Below are 26820 nucleotides of genomic sequence, written 5' to 3' on the forward strand. Positions count from 1 at the left end.
GCTAAACACTACTTTAGGTCTTTAGGTGAAAACACTTTGTTATTAGGTACAAAAGTACTGAAAAGCAAACAAATCCACAGCAAATAGAATTAATGACACCAGAACTAAAATTCTATGTTGTGGTTTTACATTTTTTAAGTTATAAATGTGCAATATCTTTTCCCTATTTTATGAACCGAAATATAACCTCAGAATTCAATTCCAACTTATCCTCTCGCAGGCCGCGTACTGTATAAGTGTTGAGACCAGTGATGGTGACTTGCTCAGATTCTTTTTAAATTAAACACTGATGGTTCAGTACCACTGGGCAGTCTGACTTCAACTGCAGAAAGCTGAATCTCTGTCAAAGAGTCGAAGAGACGAAGATCTTCCATTCATTGGACCTCCTCTCAACAATTCAGAACTGTCCGCAGCGTGCAGCCGAGACGTGGAATACTATCCTTGTGCACACAATGGCTTTAGTCATACTTTTATGGCTGTGTTCCACCAAACACTTACATCATAGAGTTTATTTACCTGTTCTGTTTCTCCAAGACAAATCTGATGTCACTTTCAAACTGCCATGGGATCATAAATCACATTTTTTGCAAGGACACAAAAGGACTATGTCTGATGAGCAGTGTATAAAATAAAAGGTTTTCTTGTGAAAGAGATGGCATGAAATAAGTGCTACTCAGCTTTATTGCAGGAGGTGTTAATTGGTGATTGTAACACTGCCAGCTGTACTGCTATTGCCAGTGAGATTCATCTATTATATATCATCGACAAGTTTCACCTCTTTGCTATTATCTTATCATAAATTAAATGCTTGATTAAATTATCTTTTTAAACAGAGGAAGTCAGGTGCCAGCTATGAATTATGATGCTTCAGTCTTTTGTTGCAGTAAAGTGATTAAATATTTGAGCAATGCCTTGTGTAAATACAGAATTAAACACTTTTTAATCAGTGCTTTTTAATCAAAGCCTCTTCTATCTGAATACAAAGAGGCAGAAAGACTATTCAAATATTTCAAGCAGAATTAGCAACACTTTCTGAGGTACAGTAGATGCCTATTTGTCTGAGATTGTGGAGTGTGGCAAAATGTACTCAGATCTAACTTTGAAATAGCCAAAATAACTGCCACACTATTTAGAAAAACAAATGTTCAAGTCAGTGTAACTATTCTCTGAGTTTTGTGAATAAGATGCCTTTTGTGAATTTTTATTTTACTAATGTTTTATAAAGATCACATCAATGGATTCTGCAGTGTAAACCTCACAGTGTGTCACACTAAAAACAAAATATTATACATGCAAGTTCAGCTTATATCCCAATAAACGTGTTTATCATAACCAACGACATACAGTAGGAAAGCAGGTGGGGCTGTTGAAATCACATTCCTTTGCACAATTTCTTGCTACCTAGCGTCTCATTTGGACTAACATGTATCCGTGTCCGGTATAAATGAATGGAAGACACACTGCAGGAAAAAAAACTGAACGCAGAAAGAGAACAGTTTTAAAACAACGGCAACAACAGCAAAGGGGGGGGGGCATCTCAGGAGGTGGTAACCCTATAACTTTGCTTACGGGACATACCTCCTCAGGCAAGCTGATAACCAGCTCATATTCGGTCTGTCCCACCAGGACCTGCAAGAAGTACTCGCTGCAGGCTGCCAGGACAGCTCGGTGAGCCCGGAATTCCTTCCCCTCCACTATGATGGTCACATCACAGAGGATGTCCTGCTTCCGCTGGTCATTGAGGCACAGGAGGATATTGGTACAATGAACTGTCGACTCATACACATACATGGGGGATTCAGGCTTCTCATTCACGGACATTCCGCTCACACCCTGAAACAGAAACAAAACAAAACAGAGGAGATCGCGTTACAGCAGGCGCATACCGCAGGGCTGACATCACTCCCCCTCTCACCCGCGGAGCTTCTCCCATTCCAGCCAGCAGCATGGACGATGATTCAACAGCTCAACCACGACTTGCTTTTTCAACTCGCTCCCCGCCAGAGCAGCCCCTGAAAAAGGCACAGACAGAGCCGCCCTTTCGCTGCAACGACACCCTGGTCAGTCCAGTGGGCTGAAGGGATCTAAAAAAAACAACTGCGCACGACCCCTTCATTGGAAGACTCTTGAGCCAGGAGCACATCATGCACATACTGTACAGTAAGAGGGAAACACGCAAGACAGAAAAAACAAAACAAAGAAAAGGCAGAGAGGAATTATAACATGGGGACAACACGGTTTCTTTTTAAACAAACTGGACTGAGCATGTTTATGAAACACGAGGACTGTACATGCATCATGCTTTCACATGGAAAAAAAAGTTCTGCTTTTGGCAATCTTAACTTTCGACAAATACTTTCCACCCACATGGTTGCATAAATTTGTTCCACATCTAGAAGCGTCAGATGTCAGCTCAACATGTAATTCAAATTTTAATGTCCTATTTCTTTCCGTAAATTTACATACAGTGCATAGAATTTGAACGGCTAGTTCTCCATTTCGTTTCTGACACTCACCACCACTAATTTAGCTTCATTTAGGCCGCTACATGTTAATTGTGTAATCGCTTTTGTTAGCATTCAGATGTTACTTAATTAAAAAGGGAGAAGTAACAATATTTTCTGTTCATTAGATATATTACACGTGAATTAGTGAACATTAGTTTTATTCACATAAGAAAATTACTGCGCTACTGTACAGTAGCTCTGCTCTTATTTGGCTCCTCTTCGGTGTCTTCTCTGCCACCGTGTCATCTTCAGACTATGGCACTTCACAAAACCATTGCACATCTCGTCTCATTCTCATTTTAATATATAAACATCTCTTGCTGCCATTTTCAAATACCCCACTTAAGCAAAGCGTCCCACCTACGCAAGGTGAAGTAATTCTTGACTCTTCTACCTCGGGTTAATCCCGGCTTTGTAGAAGTGCAACACAATATCACGGTAGTAAAAAAGAAAAAGAAAAAGGATGTCTCATGACTACCAAAGAGCGTTCTTTCTTATGTAAATCGAAGTGACTTGATTTTTCTAAGGCTGATATATTCTCACAGAGTCTAGGCTGTTGGTCCCTGATCGTAACCGCGCGCATCCTAGGTGAAAAGGAATATTTACAGCTGTCATCAACACGCAAAGCACTTAAATTGCGTCAACAAAGGCTTATTGTGTATTCTTTTTTTCACACATCACTGCCCTTCAAAAAAAGGAGGAGCCTTGAATTTTAAATCTTTTTAAACAGAGTTTCTTTTTTCTTTTTAACTCGAGGATAACACCATAGATACAGAATGGAGGATCATTCTGAAGAGCAAGGAAGAAAAGGCAATCTGCAGAAAATACCGATTTATATGAAATGCATGAGCCTTCACAATAGAAGGTGCAATAGAGCACATTTTGGTAGCATGTATCACCAGTGTCTGGTACCATTCCAAAGAGGACATGAAATAAACAACTCGTCAGTCTGGGGAGTGGTTGTTCCCCTTGAAACTTTCATATTCACAGGGGGTTCTCCCCTCCCTTGTTTCCCCACAAAGGAACTACAAAGTATTTAAACTTCCACATTTGCATCATTCACCACAGAAATCGATAACTGCTGCCACGTACAACCATGTCCTGAGACATTGCCAGCTCCTGTGTGTTACTGACATTTCTCATTGTAGTATCAAAGACAGCTGCAAGCACTCTGTCTAGTCTGTCTCAGCCCTACCTGTACAGTATATGACTGCAAACTGTATGGCTGGACCGGGTGGCTAGGGTAACCATATGATATCTTAACCATCACTCTGAACATATCCATGCTGGTGCCAATCTCGTTTTTTGGCTTTCCTGTCAAGCTCTTCTCATTATCTTAATGTTCAATCTTAATGTTAAATGTTCAACATCTTAAAGTGTTAAGGTTAAAGAATTTGTGAGATTTCCTGTTGTTCCTCATTCTGAATGTAAAAATTTGTGTTTAGCTTTTACACTAATGCTTCTATGTAAAGTTGTGTTTCACTAAGGTGTCCAGGTGTCACAACAATGACAGTCCATATATTTACTGTATAGGTATACCTACGAAATTCCTCTCTTTTTCAATTGAGTGCTGTAAATACCAGCTGGAAGAGCTACAGTATGCTCCTACACAGAAACCTAGCATGCTCCACCTAATCTCAGATCTTCTTTGTTCTCAGAAGAAATATTTGTCAAAGCCTGGGCAGAATTTCACGGTGGTTGTCAAGGAAGCTTGTTTCATTACTGCTAAATGTTATTTTTTGGCTTGGATGGGTAATGACCTGTCTTCCAAGAACAATACTTCCAGATGTGGATGCAAGGTTCACAACAATTAAAACATGACAATCTTCCACTAGCATTTACTTGCCTGTGCTTCGCCCTGGAACAGCTGAATTTCAATCACAATGAAGGAGAAAAAGTGTACCGATCTGTTCCTGTTATTTTTTAATTAGAATTGCAGAGGGTGGAAAGGGAATCACACTGCAGGCATTTTAACTTGTGATACGTTAAAAAAAATGTGATGCAGCTAACAGGCTTTCAGAATAAAACTCCTACACAGATCAAAAGCCTGGGATCTCAGGGCATTTCTGACATCCATCTACACTACAGATCTCTGGCTTCAGGGTCTCCCACTGCTTCCCCTAAGCAGTGATAGATCCGAAGGTTTAGGATTAGTATTAATCTGTTCTGCTGAATGAAGAAGGAAAAGCTGCCTCCCTTATGGTGTCAATATTTACTTGTCCTGAAGGCTTGGATCCTCACCAGCGCCCTGAGTTAATACCTCCAGCCTGAATACATTATTTAAAAATCAGGGCATAAAAATATGATGGAAAACAGAGTGCTTAAAGGGGAACGTGGTAATTATAAAGGTTCCTTCAATCCACATTTCATTTTAACGATCTGCATGTGACTGTAAAATCCACCTATAGTTAAATGGCTTATTCCAAACTGGAACTTAACTTTAGCAGCATGGAAAACCTCAACCAAAGAATCCCCAAAACCAACCGACTGGAATCAGTTTAGAGTAAACAATGTATCTTTCACAAAATATTTCACACATCACGGAAATCAGTAGGAAACACAGTATACAGCACAAGAGTGCCACACGATCATGACAGTTTCTTCAATGTTTACATTGAAAAAATGCAAACAGAAGGTTGAATTTTTCTTGCAGTATTCTTAGGAGAACAAAGTGGTTATTGTTGTATCCAGTGTATTGCAAAAGCATTCAGACCCTTCCTATAGAGTCCCATTTTGCAAAAATACAAAATATTGCATTTAAAAAAAATGTATATATAAAAAACTGAAAGCTCAATCTTAAGACTTTTAAGGGTAAGAAAAGTGACAACTGATGTCAGCAAAACTAAAAAAGAAAAAATCTAAATATGTTGATTGCACAAGTATTTGGACCCCTGAACTCAATAAATCACTCAACACAACAGGTGGAAGCACCATTGGCAACAAATATTGAATTAATCGTGAGGCTCATGCAGGTGTTTTTTGTTTTGAATGCATGAAGTAGGTATTGTATGTAACAAATATTCACTGCCACTTTAATGTGCAATGACTAAATTTCAAATAAAACACACGAAAACCACGCAAGGTTATGAATACTTACACAAGGTACTGCATGCAAATCACATTTTTGCTTTGACACGCTGATACAGCAGTGTGCAGTACCTCATTTCTTTCTAGGGTACCCAACTTTCACTATGTAACAAACATTTTTCCAGCTCTAGCTGTAGTTTTCTGAAGAAAAAGAACATGAAAAAGGAGAGAGAGAACTGACTGACATGGAACTTCTTCTTCAATAATATCATTGAATCGTTTTTTTCCAGAGCTGTGTCAGTCTGTCACATAATATCTCAACAACTCAAAAAATGTTTGATTTTTTTTCTCAAAGCTGCTAATAGGCATCAACATATATTTCTGAGCATGGAGAATTGAACTGCAGTGGCAAAAGTTGAGTGCACAGATGTAACTACAGCTATATCTGGACTTTGTGCCTTAATGTCAAGCAACAACAGGACAGTATTATTTTTTTACAAAGCACTTATTTCCAGTTCTGCAAACACAAAGCATATTTTCCTTGTGCGGATTAATATAAAACATACAACAACAAACAAATACAGTATATGTAGTTCGGGTGGGGAGCTGCGTCAGCATGCATAAGCTGCAAAGGAACAAGTAATAGGTTTAATCCATGTTGAAAAGAGAAGAAAGAAAACACAATGTTTTGGCTGTGAAGCCTTCTTCAGGTGTGAGAAGAAGGCTCCACAGCCAAAACGTTGTGTTTTCTTCCTTCTCTTTTCAGCATGAAATAAACCATATTAATATTTAACTAATATCATATTAATATTTATAACAATGGTGTTACAAAAGTCTTATTGTCAGAATTTTACAGATTCACTCTCAGGCTTGCTTATGCAAAGTGAAATCGTCCAAAGCAACAAAAAGCAATTAATGAACTGTTTCATTTGCAGTATTGCTTCATCTCTGCATGACGTTTGAGGCAGATGAAGACAGACAGAGTCATGAGCCCCAGTCAAACCCAGACTGCTAGGACTTTTAACAACTTCAGGCCACAAAGGTGCACAGATACTGTAAATACTGACATCCTGCACACTAGTTAAAATAACTTGTGTTATGAAAAGTAAACATAGATTAACATAATGTTCGTTAGCGTAACATTAGTCAATAACATTTATTTAAATACCCATATTCAGTCTCACCACTAAGTTCTGAAAATAAAAAAAAACAATCTACAGTATTCATGAATTAAGAGTATATCTTTTTTCTTGTCCACAGTAGCAACTGCATGATGAATGGCAAAAATACTTTTCCAACATGTAGTAAAAGCTCTCCTTTAACCTTTCTGACATAAAAACTGGTTCAGTGGCTCATTAACTACAGCACACAAGCTCCTTGGGGAATTAATAATAGGTTCTATGACTAATCCCCTTGTTCCACATCCCCACTAATAAAATGTACTTTAGACTGCAAAGAAATTTAATTACATGGTTCATACATACAAGGCAATCAGAACTGTTCAAAGTAATATTAATACTAAATAATCTCTAACATGTTGCCACTGTCTCACAAAATGCTTTTATTCAAACAATTAAACTTGAGATCCCTTTTTTAAACCTGATAATCACTCACACGCATATTTGTAAGATACAAATTCCTGTCACTGTCTGTGGAACAGCCCACATAATCTATCCCAAAACAGAAAGCTTCAATTGTTTATGACCTTTTCTACTTAAATTCGTATTGAATCGATTATAGATAGAACTAAAGGGGCTGTGTGGTAGTTAAAAATAAGTGAAGATCATGTGTACCAATTCATATCCAGTTCCTGCTGGTATGACATGCGGATCGATGATAACAGCAGTGCTATGAGAAATGGTAGTTGAAATAATGAAACACCTTAGTTCCTGAGGTCCACTGTTGTGATTAATGTACTGAAATGAAAGACTGTGTAGAGCACAGAATAGACAGCTCAATGGACAGAGCAGGGAGAAGGCTAATAACAACAGACTAGAGGTTTGATCTAAATGCTAGCAACCAATAGGTCAACAACTACTGTATACAGGTAGACCCTCAAGTATTTCCACTCTGTATTCTCAGGGTTTTATAGCAGGGAAATCAGCCATAAGCCAAGGATCAGAAACATGATTGTACAGAAATGGCACAGATAAGGCCTAAGGCCACAGCAAATAGGGTACATAACAACAGAAACACATGCTGTGGAGTTGTTAGTCCAATTATACATTGTCTGCTTTCTTTGACAATCTGGACATGACAGTAACAAGGTTAGTTACCGTCATGGCTCATAGAAGCTTGTACGATTCAGCGCAGAGGTGATATTGTGAAAGGCGACATGATCACAAGCAAATATCTTCGCATTTTGGACAAGGTGGTGCTGCCAGCACAGAAGGGATTTTACAGTGAAGTCTCATTCATTTCTCAATACAAAGAAGCAACGCTAAAACAAATTAAAACAATATGCCACCAAGCTTGTAGTGTGACTCGGGATTTCCAAAAACATTTACTCTCTTGCTCAGAATACTTATCTTAGTCCCAAGAATCAGTCTTACCCTTCAGTGCGATTAATACTGTTGGTAGTGGTTTACTTACAGCAGCTGTTACAATCTTACAATGACATTGCAATTACAATCAGTCGTGGATTATGAACTACTCACTGGGAAGTGGAAATGAGACTATAGATGTGAGCTCAGACTTGGTGCTAGCAAGGTACAAAACTACAAAATATTTTTTTGTAAGTTCAGCTGCTTGTACTAAAAACAGCTTTTCTTAAATGCTAAAATAATGTCTTCACGCAACCTCCTCTGAACAGTTGATGTTGAAACATCTGTACTTCTAGTTGCATGGAGCTCAGCTTGTACTTTTGGAAGCAGTTAGTCGCCGGTTTCGCAGAGTCTAAAGAACGTATTCTCTGATTCTGAGGTCACCTTTGGCCTGCCTGAACTTTTTCAGTCCTCAGTTTTTTCATATTATTTGATGGCCTTGGCCACAGCAGTTACCAACACTTGCAAAGTTCTTGCAATTTGTCTAAAAGATTGACCTTCATTTCTTAAAGTAATTATAGACTGTCTTTTTTCCTTGCTTAACTGAGCACATTTTGCCACGTTCATTCAGGAATTACAAACTTTTGCTCATGCTCCCTATATTTATAGTAATCGTGGACCCTCACCTGTTTACCAATAACTGGTGACAGAAGGTAAATGAGGTTAACTGTGAGAACATCTAACAAAGAAAATTTAAAATTTCTTTGAGTGTTCTAACACCATGTTATACACATTTCTGACTTAACTAACCTGGACTTCAGACTGAAATCCGCTTGCTTTGGGTGTTCATTTTATTGAAAATGAAAAATTAACATTTTCAATCCAGTTCACTTAAGATTATAAGTACGCATATCACGTAATTAAATATTAAGTGTTTGTGGACAAGTTTATAAAGTTTAAAGCACAGATAATCATGAAAAACCTGGTTTCGAGGACATGTACTCAAACTTTTGACTTGTACTGTGTCATAACCCAACAATTTTGGTACTGCAAAATGTGCTCAGAAAGAACAGAGCCAAAGAGGAATGTAAGAAATTAATTAATTTGAATGATTTCACCTTCATTAATGATTGATTAAGCCAGGAAGTTTAAAAAAAGAAATAATAATGAAATATTCAGCAGTTCCTTTATGAACTTCTGTCTGTCCTACAAAACCTACTCTAAGTACAATAAAATAATGTATTGCCCTGCTGTTTCTATGAGATACATAAACTTCCCCTTAAACAACATAGCTATTGCCGAGTTAAGTACGTAATAATAGTCAAAGCAGAACATTTTCCCTTAAACAGCGTTTAGCTTGTGTTTCTTTGCATGTTCATTTTAGCCACTTACATTGTCCGTATCATGTCAGACATGATAGGATGCCAGAGTTTGTGAGAAATCAGAACCAGACAAGGAATAGTATGACAAATATCAAGAAATCATTTAATAATATAAGAAATATCAAATGGAACAAAGGTTTGGAACTCTTAGGTGATAAATATGCCTCTAAAAAGTATTCTTTTGTAGTTCCTCTATACAAACACTGCATACTGTATCATTGTACTCTGTGGAAAAAAGCTGGGTTTCAGCTAAGGCAATCATACCATGCATTTTTTCCATATATCAACTTGTTTAATAGGAACTATTTAGCTGGAATCAGTCCTGCAAATTCAGACAATTTTTATGTATTTAAACTTCTTGTGTAGAATTAGCCTTCCCCGATGACCGGTCACAAACCTGGGAAGGATGAGAAAGCTATATTAATGAAGGAGGCCTAAGATGTATCTTCAGGAAAAGGTTTGAAATAGTGAGATATAACCATTAAGAAATTAAAGATATAGTGGGATTAAGTTTAAAGGCTGGAGTTTGCAGCCAGGATTAAGGTTAGGTGAAGGGCCTGAAACCCTTACATTGCTCTCAAATGTACCCAGGTACAACACAGTGCTGTTGACACACTTGTAAGACTGAGACATTTCCTTACATTGAGTCTGGGAGAAGCTACGCAGCCACACTGCTGAAGCTGGCCTCCTTCAAGAAACAAATGGGATTCCTGGATCAATCCCGTACTAGGAATAAAGCATGTTAGACAGCTCAGATGGTCTCCCATAATTTGTTACCTTTCTTATGTTTTTAATTATAGGCTTTAGTTAACACAAGGCGTATAAAGTATATTCACCATTCCCTTATACATTTTTGTAGTACTATATACTGTATATTGTGACATATGAAACAGTTATATGATAATATACTTTGATTCAGTGGATTACTTCACCAAAACCAAGTGAAGTAATCCACTTAAAATGAGATTTTTAATTGTTAAAAAATACCAATTTTCAAACAGTATAATGTTATTCACTAATGGAGTTTTATTCTATGCCATCTTTAAAAAAAAAACACAAAACCTATTACAGACTGCCTACAGGAATTCTATTAATAAAGATCAGCAAAGGTTTCTCAGTTTTTTCTACCAAAACTTTAGATTTATCTTTTTTAAGCACCGAAATATAATTTAATTTAGAGTTCTTCAAAAGTGCATTTGTAGCACAATACTTATTTTTCCTCAGCTTCCTTGCAGCTTTTTGTGGAACCATAAACCTCTGTGCACTGTACAATACCAATTCAATTCCCACAACCAGTTTCCTACTATAATGCATTCCTCGACAGCTACACTTTCGAAACAGCACAAACAACTTAAGTAATGAATGTGAACATGAAAGCTGAGCAGTATTTTACCCTTTCAACCTCTGTTCCCTTTTCTGCGTTACATAAATTGTGTATGTCTTATCAAATCCCGATAAATGATACATTAAATGTCAAATATACACTGTTTGCATTACATAACTTTTGATTTTTACCTGAAACATTCTTCTACTTTCAGGAATGTTGTTAAATTCAGTGTCATTGGTGTCTTACTCTCACTTTATTACCCTACATGTTAATTATGTCTTTGTTATTGACAGCCAGACGGTGAGTATAGCTTTTACAGTTTGGAGTTTAGCTGCAAAATGTAACTGTGCTTTGAGAGAAAAGAAGCTGCTGAAATCACTTTTAGTTTTAGAAGAAAATAATTACCATGCAAACTTGAGAAACTATGATTATCCCGGCAAGCAACAGGTTTAAGGTGGGTTACATCCAAGACAGGACGCTAGTCCATCACAGGGCACACACAGACACAAACACACAACAGGGCCAGTTTACCCAGATGCCAGTTAACCTACTGGTATGTTTCTGAATGGTGGGGAGGAAGCTGGAGCACCCAGAGGAAACACACACAAACACAGGGAGAACATATAAACTGCACACAGGAATTGAACCCAGGGCCCCTTTGCTACAAGGCAGCAATGCTAACCACTGCGCCACTGTGTTGTCCTGATCTCCCTTTTTTACTAAATAAAATGTTATAATGATTGTCAGCACATCCAGTCTTTTCTGATCCGTGCTACCATGTTTTGAGTAAGAAATAACACAGAAAGAAAGAATCACATGTACAGTACAGTACAAGGTTGTACACATCTAGTGACATATTATATTCTGTAGTCAAATTTGTTTTTTCCACTAAATTAGTGGCTGCTTTGAGAAAATGGGCTTGCAAAATTGTACCCAGCGTCTGAGTTATGGAGAAACAAGAAAATATATTTTAAATCCTATTACTTTATTTGAATTTTATTCTAATTAAACCAAGAGTGTTCCAGTTTTTGTAGTGAAACCTCCATATAACCAGTGGTTTAATGTCAGCCACCCCTAATGTAATCTTCATACAGGAAGCATATTCGTAGGGGAGTATTTGAACATTCATAGGATCAACAGAAGCAAAGCCTGTGATTCTGTGAATATGCTTCCTTTTTTTTACTAAATTATAATCTTCAGTTTTTTAAATTTGGGAAAAAAAGTGTTGCAATGAAACAGGCATGTAGCCTAGCAACACTGACACACAAGGTTTTTATTCTTTGATACAAATACAAAGCAAGGATTAAAAATAATTTAGTCAGTTCTTTATAATTATCTGGTTTATTCGCAATTGCTTTGGCAAACTGAGAGATTAAACACTGACCCCTCAGTGTAGCTCAGCATCAAGACTACTATAAGGCTGAAATAATGGGAACTGAGTACTGCTTAGCTACAAGGTTGCTACAGTGCTGTCATCGCATGTTTGTGTTGAAGTGTACGTGAATCTGCAACGAAGACAATCTTGCTGTTTTTAAAATCTGCAGTCACTACTGCCATGACAGCTCTGGCACAGCACTTAAACTGAAGGGATTATCAGCAAACTGTAAATAATTTATTAGGGACTGTAAGAACCGAGAATCCATTTTCTGTTGGAGTGGGTGCAGTATAATTCATTAAAATATTTCATATTTAAGGCTTTTCACAAGAAACATGAACAGGCTGCTCCAACAAATGCTGAGTCCTTTTCTGATGGTGGCAAATGCACTGCACTGCATTTTATGACACAGAATAAAGTTCGAGATATTTCTGTATGCTCTTCAGAATCTTCTCAACAACAAAAAAAATTCTTCCCCTTCTTAAATAAATCTGATCTGCATTGAACTGAGTTTCAGACAGCAGCACACAACAGATCCAAACAACCACCAGCAACCTTAGTTTTTCCCAGGAGGTCTCCCATCCAGGTACAGTACTGACCAGGCTCACATCTGCTGAGCTTCAGTAGGTCGCCAGATGTGAACTGCAGGGTGATGTGGCTGCTGGCTATAATAATAAAGTTAGGCAAATAATGAAGTTAGGTAATAACGAGCTCTACTGGAATGAAATCCGAATGATCCCAAATTGTTCTAAGATATAAACTGTGAAGGTGATGGAACATCATCTGAAACCAAATCCACCCTCACAGCCAAGCTATCAGGGAGGATGCGCTGTAGTAATTCAGTCAGTTAATCCTTCCTCTAAAGACATGAAGAGCTGCCTGAAGAGCTGGCAGAACTCACTGTCTCATCCCACTTGCTAGTGTCTAGTTGTAACAGCTGAAGAGAAGAATGAGCATTCTTGTGTGCTGCCTTACTACTGGTAACACTCACACATCAAGGGTATGATGAGAGAAAGCCTACAATCGCACAGATCTCTCTTTTCTCTCCGTGCTCATGTACAGTCATGCTAAATGCATGAGAGTGATAGACCAGGTACACTGAAATCACATGCATGAAAGGAACATGGAGAAAAAATACATTCTACAACCATGATTAATACCACAAGCATAGCAAAGACATGTCTCTGTAAAAGATATTCTGTGTATTATTACAGACTGAGCATTTACTTCTGTAAAATGTGTTAAAATAATCACATGAATTTACATACAAAAGCAACGTAACGACGGGTCTTCTGGGGTAACTCGAAAATAAAATGCTATCTTACATTCCCCACAATAGATATGCAGCCAATGACGGTAACAAAATTAAAATACAATCATCCTCACTTAACTGAAGATTTTGTGATTGAAGTGAATTGATTACCCCACTGTTCTGAAGCTGTTCTGTGATTAGCATGCGCTTGAAAATATAAAATTTAAACATTTTTTCTAAAAAAAAAATGTAAAAAAACAAAACAGCCAAGTGCAGAGGATTTAAGAAAACATTCAGCCACTGCATGAGTGCCATTTTTCATGTCAAGGAACACAGAAAAAACATCTAGACTTTCACGATAACAGTTGTATCTCAATCACATGTAGAGGTATTTAACACCTCAATTTGATAAGCCACATTTGCTGTGAAGCAATGTATTGAAAGCTTCTTGCCAAGACAGAAATAAATGACAGAAACCGGCATATAAGCCCGGGCAAAACAACTGGCAGATCACCAGTTCTAGCATTTTCTTCAGTTTAAATATTCATGCTTCAGTTTCTCCTTGCCACGTGTGACACATTTATAATTGAAAATGCACGGGATGAAACATGGCTGTGCAAAGCCGAGATTTCAAAGCCCGCAGCCACTTGTAATATCTGGAGTTTGGTGCTGACAGTCTTTATTCTCATTCAGATGCAATTCCTCCAGGTCTGGCTGAGTGATGTAATTTACCAGAAAGAGAAACTCCCATGATGCCTGCAGTAGCACTCTGTGGCAGCATCATTTATACACCACACTTTAATGGCATGACACTGAGGCCCTGACTTTCATCGCTCATTCGCACTGGAATGGGAAATTTCACCTTCTATTCTGCCCCTGTGCTTCATGCTTGCACACATCTGCTCTGCTCTCCGGCTAATGGTCTTGCTTTACACTAAAGAGATTATCTTTACACGGGGAGGGAAAGGATGTTTCCTTTGTTTGACAAGAAGGGTTAAATAAATCTGTGTGCTAATGGCTTCCGGAGAAAGAGAGTGATATGGAGAAATCAGTACCGATCCCTGCATATCCATGCAAGATGGATCAACGACATGCTTGACACAACATTCATAATGTCAAGTAGCTATATTGTCTTAAAATAAATGTGAAAATCTTTAAAAAAAATACAGCTGTTTAATTTTATTAAATGATTGAGTGTTCTTCCAAACAACACTAAGAAAGTAATTACTTAGATGTATGGCTCAATTAAAACAAAGGATGGCTACAATTAGTATGCAGTTGCAAGCAAGGACAGCAGCCCTGTCAGTGTACACAAAGACAATCAGCATGTACAGACCCTTTTAAACCCAGTTCTCAGAAATTAGCTTTCTCATTAAGTTAGCTTGGCGTCCCCTGACTTCTTTTTATCATGATTGATTTTTCAGTGGGTTGCATCTTAACACACAAAGAGCACAACAACAGCTGTGCTACATAAAGGGATCAAATTTATCGTGGTCCCTTTTGTGGATCTTTTAAATCAAACTCCTAATCATCCCATTTCAAACTTCCAAAATTTCCTTGAAATGTACGTACTAATTTGTTTATGTTATTTAATTTGACCTGCTTGACCAAAATGTTTATTGCAAAACACCGCACAACATCAAAAACAAGAGATAATTACACAATTCCTAGCTTAATTCTGCTTCACATTATCATATATGTTTCATTTAAGGCTTAATTTATTCATTATTACAACGTTAAAACCAAGCTATTTTTCACCAAATGTTCCACAAATCATTTCTTCCTGGAATTCAAAATCTTATCTTTTAGTCATTCAGTTTGCCACCTACTCTAGCTTAAAATTCCTTACAGAAGTACTGATATATACTACCATATCAGTAATGACAGTTGATTTAAGGGTCTTCAATTCAGGCAATTAACTGCTGCCATACAACCCACATTAAGACAGCAATAAGATTTAATCTTTAGTATGTAAATCAGTGCTTGTAACACACACCATTTGCCATTAGGAAAACAGAGGTTATCAAAACAGTACAAGAATATAAGCATGGTTACAAATTAGAGGCCATTTGACCCATGTACAGTAGCTCTAAGTTGTTCCGGAAATAAACCAGGGTATGGGCTTCAACAATATAACTGGGTAACTTGTTACATTCTCCAACCACCCTTTGGGTAAAGAAATGCCTCCTGTTCTTGGCTTTACACGGACCTGTTAGAGAAATGTGAAGACACCCCCCCCATGCAATGTTTATATCACGAGGGCTCAAAAGCAACAACAAGCACTTGAGCTAAAATGTCTATACTTTAGTTTATTATTTAATATTCATATATTATAATATATCATAAAAACAAGATTCCACATTTTCTGGGCTTTTTAACATTGCTCATAATTCAGAGCTGACCCCAATAATGGAATAACTCACTACAAACAATTTTCTGTGGGAAGGGGCCAACAGAATTTAACAAAATACGATAACCGAATCCTATAATCAACAGTCTTCCCAGGTCTATCCGCCCTCTGTAAATCTTTGCTGTATTTATTCACTTTCAGCTTCTGCATCTGCAGTTTTGCAACACAGATGTGGCTAAAGATAATGCATTCCCAGTACAGGGTTATATCAGCATCACACCTAAAATCAGTATTGCCGGTAGGATAACAATGCATTAAAAATGACATTTTGTTGTTTGATTAAAGCTACATTGTGACGAGCTTGTAATTTTACGAATGCTCAACATTTTCACGCAAAAATCTCCTTCCTTCCTCGTTCAACATAAGAAAGGTGTTTGAACAACCAATAGATGAGAAAATGCAAACATATTTAATAGCAGATTCTTCTAAGAAGAATTTCCGCGCCTGAAAAATTCATTGGTGATAAATCTACATCACACTGTAACAAAAGATTGATGATCCTTGGCTAATTACTCCTTTGGTACTGTCCGGATTAGGTCTTTGTCCTAAATGATCTTACGAGTTTCACGTCAAAGGTAAGGCTAAGTAGTGTGTCAGAATCATATCCATATAAGATTAGACAGAACAGATTAAGATATATACATACACAAAAATCAGATATGATAGAAGACCGCATGAAATATATCCTCACTCAGTTAAGAACAATAACACTTTCAAAATGATGCTGAAATACCGTGAAAGTTAAACTGGAATGGCGGCTTATACTTAAGTATTTAGAGCTCATAACTCTTTCAGTATTGATTGCGAAGGGTTTGAAAAGAGACCTGACCACCTGTGTGATTGTGCTGGTTATATCAAGGCTGTTTCGAAGCCGCAGAAACTCTATTCAACATTATGCAAGACAAAACCGCGGAGCCACTATATTGCATCCTTAAAATACAAGAGAGGCAAAAATTCTTAAAATGCAAGAGAGATAAAACAGAGAAACACTACAGTACTTTACACCACTTCCTTCCAAACATGTGAGCGATGCAGTTCATGCCAGGAATTGCCTTACAATACAGACAAACACGATATTACCTTAGAACAACGACTTTGCAAACCCCTTATTTTTTTTACTGCCGTTTTCATCCAGTTAAGTTCCATGGTCATTACATTCCTGTGACTGTAGTCAAACAACGTTTGCATTCCTAAAAAAAATGCCAACAAGACAACATGACACAATGAAAAGCTCAAAACCAGGGTTGCGTGTTCATGTTGCACTGTGTAAAAGATATTGTGCCAGAGTATTTTCGGCCCAGGATTATTAAATGCAGCTCAGATGAATCATTACTTCCCACAGTGCATGTCAGAAACCAAAGTGAGTCATAACAGGTTCTAATATGGTAACACATAGACATGTGACAGAAATACTGAGATATTTATAACACAAAAATATTATAAAGGCAACATTTTATAAAGCAAAAGCTTCATTCATTGCACATCTTACATCAAAAATGAACTGATCTGTGTGACGATGATTGCTAGTGTGGATGCCAGTTATGCTCTTTCTCACCGATTTCTTCACTTAAAGAAATTACACAAAAGATTCCTGTTTATAAGTATAGCTGTAAAAAGCTGCACTATTCAAAATAAGGATTTAATAGCAACAACAACATCATGGTACACTATTAGGCATGCAGAAGTGCATGGAATAGAAACAGCTTCATCTTGTGTAATTTCTTTTCATTTCACATTATTGTATTTTCCCAGTGAAGCTTTTTTCCAGCTTGCTTCTACAGAAAATCCTCATCAACTAGCATAGGATGTACTGTATTAAGTGAGTATTGACTGGAGCTAATAGAATCATTGGAAATGTTACTCAGAGACGGATGAAAGAACATCAGTGTAGAGGAGTCACAGAAATGTCTGTTAGTACAAGAAAGGTTATGTACTGTATATAATCTAAAAGCATTTACTGCATACCTGTGGCAGGAATACCGGTGCATCTATAACGTGAGAACAGAAGACACCCTTTTGATCATCTTTTCTGTTTTAACCAAAAAGGAATAGACTTGAAAAATGTAGCATTTGTTTTCCCGGTTGTGTTGCCTGCCAGACAAGCATCATATTTATAAGAGAAGAAACAAAGAACTGATTTGCACTAACAGCCATGATGTTTATTAACCATATCAGACAGACTACTGCCAAAATTCTGCCGATGCAAACATTGTCCAGGTTCTGCTTAACACATAATTGTCAGTTTATCAACCAGGGTGTTGCTTCATTTAAATCTGATATTTTACTTTTCAAGTCCAATTGTGCGTCTTTTAATATTACATTACAACAGACATGGTTGAGACCTTCACTGGACTAATCAAACAAAACCTCTAACAGGAACAATAAAAAAGAAAAGCCTAATTTTCTTAAACTGTTAGTCAATATGATACTAATTAGCAACACCGCATTCTGCATCTCCTATTTGACGAGGTATTTAAGCTGCATTCTAGCGTGAAACGACTCAGGAGACTTCCACTTAAACAAAATCCACGAGCCAATTAATGCCATGATTGATAAGCCAGTAGGCTGCTAAGTTTTGCCAGTACAGTTGACAGGCATCTATGTAAAGCAGGATCTTCTGTGCTAATCCTGGCTAATTTCATTGTATTATTAACAGTAAATGATGACACAGGAATGAGAAGGAAAATGCAAATCTGTAAATCGATGATTACCTTTCTCCTTACTGAGGATCCAAGCTAAAATCCATCCAAGGGGGGGAAAATCTTTATGGCAATGCACATGAATAAAGCAAAGCACAGATGCAATACAGATAACAATACATGTGTAAGAGCATAGCTCTAATGGTGTAAATGCCAAAACACAAATGGAAAGTATTATCATAGGAAAGAGAGATCTTAGAACCACCTACATCTGTCCTCCTACAAATATAAGAGTGTGAGTGTTTGTGTGTGTGTGTGTGCTTGTTTATGTAGAACTATATACCAACACCAATCCCAGTGCGACACATACTGTACTGTCAGTACTGGTATTGAAAAACACAAGTCAATTGCGGCCCCAGAGAAGAGTCCAACATTTAAACATTTACATTTGCTGTAGTTCTGTTTCACACTACCTTAAAATAGAATGACCCAGAATAGAATTTCCAGAATGAGAAACGTTGGTTAGGAAAGTACAGTAACTCCTTTACCTTTTACCTTTGACACTCATGAAATCTGCAGAACGACAAGCCTACTTACAATACGCATGTCGCATGTGCAGGATGCACTAATCTTTATACAATGCAACAGATTCTTATTAATGCCCCATAGCTTTTTGGTGGACACCTTACATTGACATTATCTATCCTATCAAAACATTGTGGTTACAGAAATCATTGCACAAACGCCTCAAAGATGCCTAAATCTCCCTATAATCACACGGAATAGTAAATATAGAAAAAAAACTACTTATGTTTTAGCTAAGTCTTATACTTGCTACGCAACCACCAACAGCAATTATCAATATTACTGAAAATGAAAATCAAATACAGCAGTATCGATAAGAGGTGCGGAGGAAATCTCATATATGTTACGGCACAGTGCCATCACCTAGTGCTACAGCAATCTGAAACTTTGTCTCATATCACAACCTGCATAAAAATTCCTTTCAGTTGTGCATTTGAATTTTAATTTTGCGCAGAGGAAACAACAGTTTAAAGGTTCCTTACACTTCCTTCAGCTTGATCCCCAGAGTCTCAGGCATGTGCCCATTGCAAAAGCGACTCACAACCTCTGGCGAGACAATGACACATTTCGGCTGGCTCTGTGACTCTTCAGTTTAACTCTGAGCGGAAACCTTGTGTGGGAGGTAACTGGCGTTAAAATGTTATCTCTTAGATAAAGCATCACTTCAGATATATCAGCGCATAAAAGAAAATTTAATACGAGCGCGTAATGATTTATAACAACTGACATTTAACACCATAGTTTTGAACGCACACTAAATTCGAACTGCATCCCTCAGCAGTTCAAAAAATACTTGAAAGGAAAAGAGTGGGTTCTGATTATTCTGTATCAGAAAAAATCTTATAACAAGGTTCAACAGCTGGAAAATTACTAAGAGCCTTTGGAGAACTGATCATTAAGGTATTACATGTTTCAGATGTTGGTTTCATACACCAGGTGCCCCAAGACGGGAATGTCAGAATTCAGCCTGGGTCAAGCAATCTCTGCATAACAAGTGATGACTAGACTGAATGTGTGAAAGGAGCACTTGACTACATAGTGACATGGGAATATACTATTAATCAACCTCCAGCCTCCTCTCTGAACTGAGGGTTGCACTGGTGAGATAAAGTCATAGTCTGGGAATTCCTCAGTGGGAAGAGTTAAAAAAAAACCTTCAAAAATTTCTGACACAAAACTTACTTCACGCTTTTTTTTAAAAAAAGAGAGAAATAAAATAAAAATAAATAAAAAGAGATTTGAGATAACAGGAATAATGAAAAAGCAGCAAATCGAATGGTAGGGAATTTAAAGAAGAACCTTAATTTCTGATATTGGGAGAACAGTAAACAACCTCTTTTCATTTAACTTTTAGTACAGAGCTAATACTTAAACAAGGATACTTGTTGTTAAGCCACTCTATTGTAGCTTTGGCCTTGTGCTTTGGGTCATAGCCCAGCTGAAATGTGAATTTCTGTCACGGTTTTAAGTCTTTATAAGACAGGAGCAGGTTGTCCTTTAACAACTGTCTGGTTTATTCCAATCCATTTAATCTCAGTCATGACTAGATTCCCAGTCCCTGCTGATGAGAAGCAGAGTTATGACACAATGCTGCCACCACCGTGCGTGACAGTTAGGATAGCGTTGCTGGATGACGTGTTGTGTTTTGGTTTGCGTCAGAAAAAAACTCTTTGCACTTAGACCAAAAAGTTCCAACTTTGAAGTATGATGAATCTAAGTACTGTGATAAAGATATGAATGTGAAAGTAAAGCATTTTTGGGGGAGCAGCTAAAGTTCACTTCATAAAATGTGTATACCTCATTTGCAATACAACAAAACGTGACAGGATTGGAAGGCAGTGAGGACTTTTGTAAGGCACTATATAGAGATATTACTGACACGGCTTCTGCACTGAGATCAAACAGATATTACACCTTTTTTATATTTTACACATTTCTTCTGTGAGGCTAAGGAAACTTATATGAAGACCTAGACAGTATGCTTATTTGCTGTTTACCTGAAACACTGCCTCTGTATATCTTCCTTACGTGTTGAGGTTTTGCATATATACAGTATAGGCTGATACAAAAAGAAAAAAAATATACACTGTTTGAATATGACTAACAGGTATAAAAATGAATACGTTATGTAGTGTCTTATAATAGATCAGACTTTTTTCAGACCTTGAAATGACATTTGGTTAACATCATATAAAAGGTTAAGGTGTCCAAATATATACAACGTGTCACCATTTGTATGGTTAGCATTTTTAAGACTGCAGTACACAGAATCTAACACAGATGTAATGCGCCTATTAAAGATTTTACGTTGGAAAGGACTCCAGATATAATGGAAATATCCTGTAGGAGGGAGTAACATTAGCTTGTACTGTACAGTGTAAAACAAAATTCTGTGCCTACACTGTGCAGCCCACCGAGCATAGCACAGACGCTATTTGAGTCTCAGATTGTCAGCTCTCCTAAGCACATTTATTCTCATACAGATCAGAAAGTAAAACACATGGTTAAGATATGTCACAGAGAAAGACAACTACATGAAACAATGAAAGAAATAAGATGAAAATATGGGTCATGTAGCAATAACTAGAAACCACAAAAGCACCCGATGGAGGCTGGATGAGTCTTAGCACTGCGATAAAGACAGGAATGTGAGCTCAGTGAAAGTAAAGCCTTTTCTTTTGTGGTGAAGCTGAAGTTCAGTTTTTACTCGTGTCAGAAGACAGAAATTTACTGTGCTGTCGCGTTTACATAGTTACCTCCGTAAACCGAGACAGGACAGCCCACCGAAAAAAAGACAGACGTTTATCACACAATTGACAGAAACATCATAAAAACAAAAACAGAAGAAGTGCGCGTGACACAGCAAACCCAGAAGATGCCCAGCTTGCTCTGTATACGGAGAGACTAGCTGTATGCAGAGCAAGGACCGTTGCACTAAAGGAAATGTCAACTGTCTTTCTCAAAAGTTAGCAAACAAATCAGTGTTTTCTTAACAGGAAAAACGTTAGCATTTGATTAAAATTTAATTAACTGTTAGTACCATATGTCTGAATGCATTGTTAAAAATAATGATGCCCCAGCCTTTTAACTGTATCACGACCCTTATGTCTAACAATTCTGAACAAGCGTATTGCAGTTTGACATTTGAGCTGCCTACAGTCTTGCATGTGCGCTATTCTGAATGTTTTTTTCCCTGTTCCAATTTACATGCACAAGCTGCACCAGTGCCTCAGCAACCTCAGACCATGAGTCACTTTTGTTCAAAAGAAGGGAAATCGATACGTATCTTCTGAAACCTAGCGTATTCATAACACTGCAGCTAATCAGTCTTGCTTAAATGGAGAGTCCATACGGTGTAAAAGGCTGGGTGGCAATGTGCCCTGTCACGAAACCAAAACACTAGAGAACGTAAGAGCGTACCACTCAGAACAAAGGAAGGTTACAAATGAGAGAGCCCGTTTTGGCAGTAGCTCGTTGACCCAGGGATCTCACCGAGCCATTTCTTGCAGGAAGCCAGGGTATCGGCTGGCTAGCCTGTTCCATTCTCTCACAATCCCTCAATCAGATTTCCATTGGTAGTACGGAGAAGACTTGGTGGAATCTGTTCATTTCCAAAATGAAACTCCACACTGTGGGACTTTCACTGTTCCTGATACCTTTTGCCCAGAGTCTGTGAGACAGTTACAAGAGTAAGCAATAGTATTTATTGATAATAATAATAATTTCTTACACTTATACAGCACTTTTCTGGACACTCCACTCCACTCAAAGTGCTTCACAGGTAATGGGAACTCCCCTCCACCACCACCACCAATTTGCAAACATCTACCTGGTACAGTACTTATAGGCCTGTCTGCTAATGGTAATTGTCTGGAAGCTCTACCAATGCCCAACGTAGCCCTACACTTGCAAAATAATACTGCAAGATCAGGCAGTGAAGCCAAGCCTAGATCAGCCTAAAAAGTATTTTGCATTCTTTCTGTTATCTAGCTAGAACCAGTTTGAATATTGTTGCTGACTTTGTTTGATTTTGATTGCCGATTCTAGCAACGCTTTGTTAGTTGTGATTTTTGTTGCACCGAAAAAAATGACACATATAAATGCATTAATCTTTGCTGATTAGTGCACAATGGTGTACTGATTACATAAAACAACTCAGTGGATTGTAGATACTGATATTAGACAGTAACCGATATTACTGCATCAGCGATTTATCAAATGCCACCTTGCAGAGAATCATTATTATTTCTATAAAACAAAAGCATGAAAAAGGGTAAAAGGGTAAAACGATATAAATTACGCTAACAAAAAAATTATCGCACATTTTCTAGGAATTCTATTTCTGTTGCTATTTCTGCTTTTTATTATGGAATACTAATCGTTAACGTCACAAAGATCAAACATGAATGAGAATAACATTACAGACTGGACATCTGAGCAGCTCAATGATTCCCTGAATACTGCAAGGTTCTGCTTCCCATTCATTCTCTTAATTATACTTCATGATACTGCTTTCATTTTTGCTTGAGGTGGAAGTTTGTAAGCCAAAGTTCAACCAGTGTAATTTACTAATAACTATGTACAGCATTCAAAACTGATTTGATATGTTTGTAATATACAGTAACCTGAAAACACAATGAAAAATGGTTTCAATATCAAATACTAATCTACTGCAGAAAAAATAAAATATTCATTTTCCTTTAATGTGCAATGTGGTTTCATAAATACATGAAAATATACAGTATTTCCATGCAGCATGTGTCCTGTTTAGGCCACACGTTTACACAGAGTATTACAATATGAATATGAGTGTATGGAAAGGAATCAACTAAATGTCATCTCAGGTTCACATTTATGGCAGTACCTCAGGACTATACCAGCACAGAATCACAGACAACTGAGATATTTTGTTGACTGAAACTACCTATTAGTACTGAGCTGAGAACTGTCCACATAAAACTGCCTTTTGTACTACTAAACTACTAAAAGTGTTCTTTATAAAAGCTAAAATTAGTTTGTGAAACAGTTGTTGAATTAATCGAAAACCTATCAAATAACTCTGCACATACACATACTCATATTTTTACTCCTCAATGTGGAGAAGTGAAATATTTCAACTGAAATTATGAGCAAGGTATTAAAGTGGTTTGCAGTAGTGAGAACTGATGCATTCGACAGTAATCAATTAAATCTTCGCAGTCTGCCTTCCTGATTTGAATTAATACACTGTAATTTGTCAACGTGAACCGGAGGTCCTACGATTAACAACAGAAGCAGTTGGTATGAGGCAGTTGTTTTTCTAAAATCAGAACACCTTTTTAATAGCTACATTCTGGGCAAGGCATGGGCTACAATCCTAAGCCTTTTATTTCTACCTGTGTTTTGAAAGGGTTACATAATATTTTCTTTCCTGACTTCAACAATCTATGATGATTAGAAATTAGTGTAAGAGCTAATGATATTAGAATCCTGGCCCACAATTATCCCCAAGAAACTCTGACTTATGTGTCAGGATCATAATCCCTTTGTTAAAGAGCATTAGAGATCTGCAAATAAATAACACAAAAAGGGCAGTGCACTGCAGCCTGCAATCTAACAAACTGGAATAAAAGCAATTTGTCACACCATCCTCATGGCTAGAATTCTGAGTGATAATAAGGATGACAGCATTTCACTAGGAAAACTAGCAGGAGAAAAGGCCAGAAAACTTTCTGTCAAAGGTGTGATTTAATAAACCTGCAGCACAAGTCCTGCCTCTTTAACAAAATCAGCTTATACAGGACGTGCCTTTGGTGACATCCAGACAGGTTTGACCTCAGTAGCGTGTGGGAACGGAAAAGAAAAAGGCTACAGTATTTCAGGGAAAATTCAAAGCCCCCTACAGATGAGAACCACACAAACCAAAGCTATACCCAAATTCAAAGCTGCACTCATCCAGAAAGGAAGGGATAAATGAGGAAAATGACACCAGGAGGCAGCTCTATTTTCGGTACAAAGGGATGGCTAAAACTGCATGCTAGATGTACAAGAGCGGTGCCTTTTTCAGCACGGCTCGGTTCTTGGAAGACATGATTGATGCTCACGGCTGGCAAGGCATGGTCCTGCATCCTAAGCATTTTATTCCCATCTGCAGTCTGTATCTCTCCGTTCCCCAGACAGCACGAGTGGAAACTGGATAAGCCTTTTAGCAGTCTTTGAATTAGTCTCAAAACGATGGTGACATTTCTCTTTTTTATTTTTTTTTGGGTGCTCCAGCCAAGACCAAACTGCAATAAGGCGCAAATTGACCACTGAAATACCTGGATTGTACTGAGTTTTTTTTGGGGGGGGGTTGGGGTGATCTGTGAATTATATAGAAATAATTCATTCTCATGAGAGGATAAGGAATGATTTTTAATAGCCATCTACAAAACAACCAAGAAAGGCTGGTTTCTCTCCATTACACCACAAAAACACCTCAATGGAATGATGTTTAAATCATTCCTAAATTATTTAACCTATAATTAGTACTAACTTAATGAAGGTGATGTAGCAGACGTATCTATCTCCAGTTCTTATAATAAAAATGAGACACGGTGCAGCCAATAGCCTGAAATTATGAAAGATGTACCCAGAATGTCAAAGGAGAATTTTATGACAGGAAGGCAGGAAAAAGCTAATAAAATATGCAGTTTGTGTAAAACGTACAAGCAGGGAAAGAAGTCTTTAAAGAAAACATTTCCATTACCCCAACCCAACACTTAAATGATACCACCATCCTCCACAGTGTGCATTAAGCAACAAAAAAACCCAGGAAAGCTTACCCAAGATTAAAAAATGAACAGCTGGAATATTATAGTGAAGCTCCCCATTAAGGACACACATTTCACATGCGCCCATCGTTTACGGTTCTACATGACGTTCCAGTTGACATCACGTATTCATGACCTGAACCCCGTTGTAACAGATTCCTGCCACTTTCTTTCCTACCCGTGTGTGAAGGAAATGGAGGTTACCATGTGGAATACTTGACTTCACTTTTGCCTTTGTGTTTGTACGGAGTCACAGATGTGTCAAAGGCCAGGCCATGCTCTCCACTCTCGCTAATTTATACTTATTAATCGACACCCTTTCTGTCCCAGTCACAGGATACCTCAGCATTTACGTGTAATTCCCCCACGGGTGGGTGATCTAGAGCATATCGACTCAGAACATGATACGGTGTGTGCTGTACTACTACAGTACTTGTGTATGTAAGAGACAACAATGAACTCTACATCTGTGGTAGAAAAGGGTTCTTTCTGCAGCTGTGGTGCAGTGTTGCTTTACCCAGCATTTCCTCTTGGTCTAAAGATGCTTTCAAAGCAAGTTCTTCGAAAAAGGCAAGTTCTTCTTGTGCAGGATTGTGTTTATTCTTAGACATTTACAAAGGGTGAAGAATGAACCTTTTGTAGTAAAAAATGAGGCGTAGTTAAGTTCTTGCTCGATGTTCTCATATTTTCTGCTATTGAAGCTTAGCCTAGTGCACCACTATGTTTCAAGGACAAGATGCTGCTTATTATTACCGCATTAAAGATTTAAACAGTAGCAGATCTTTGCTCCATTGTTGGTGGAGAATGTCATCAGCCTTTTTTTATTACGATCGTTAGAAAAATAAGACAAGCTTATTAAAAATGATATGAAAATGGGCCTGGAGAACTGAACATGTTTAAATGTAATATCAGACTAACAAACAGCTTGTTAACTTGTTAACTGTTAACTATAAAAAAGCTTTGTTGATACAACAAATTCAAGCAGCAAACCCAAAATGGAAAAATGGAAAAAACCCAACTTAATAAAATTAACAAGTTCTGC

The 26820-nt window shown here is 37.6% G+C and overlaps 1 protein-coding gene across 3 annotated transcripts in view; it reads right to left on the reverse strand.

The window, feature by feature from the left end:
* bach2b (BACH transcriptional regulator 2b) overlaps positions 1-26820 on the reverse strand; it is a 106410-nt gene that overhangs the window by 27167 nt on the left and 52423 nt on the right. Inside the window, exons 1-2 of one of the 3 annotated variants that reach the window (XM_088909233.1) lie at positions 19470-19530; positions 1579-1833 (exon numbers count right to left, since the gene is read on the reverse strand). In XM_088909233.1, coding sequence (XP_088765359.1) covers positions 1579-1821 — 243 coding nt within the window. In that variant the 5' untranslated portion in view covers positions 1822-1833; positions 19470-19530. Of the gene's footprint in view, positions 1-1578; positions 1834-16843; positions 16916-19469; positions 19531-26820 lie in introns of those variants that run through there. The other 2 variants (XM_088909230.1, XM_088909232.1) reach the window with 2 other exon arrangements.

This window comes from Atractosteus spatula, chromosome 2, assembly GCF_055471065.1.
Source record: "Atractosteus spatula isolate fAtrSpa1 chromosome 2, fAtrSpa1.hap1, whole genome shotgun sequence".
Taxonomy (NCBI): Eukaryota; Metazoa; Chordata; class Actinopteri; order Semionotiformes; family Lepisosteidae; genus Atractosteus; species Atractosteus spatula.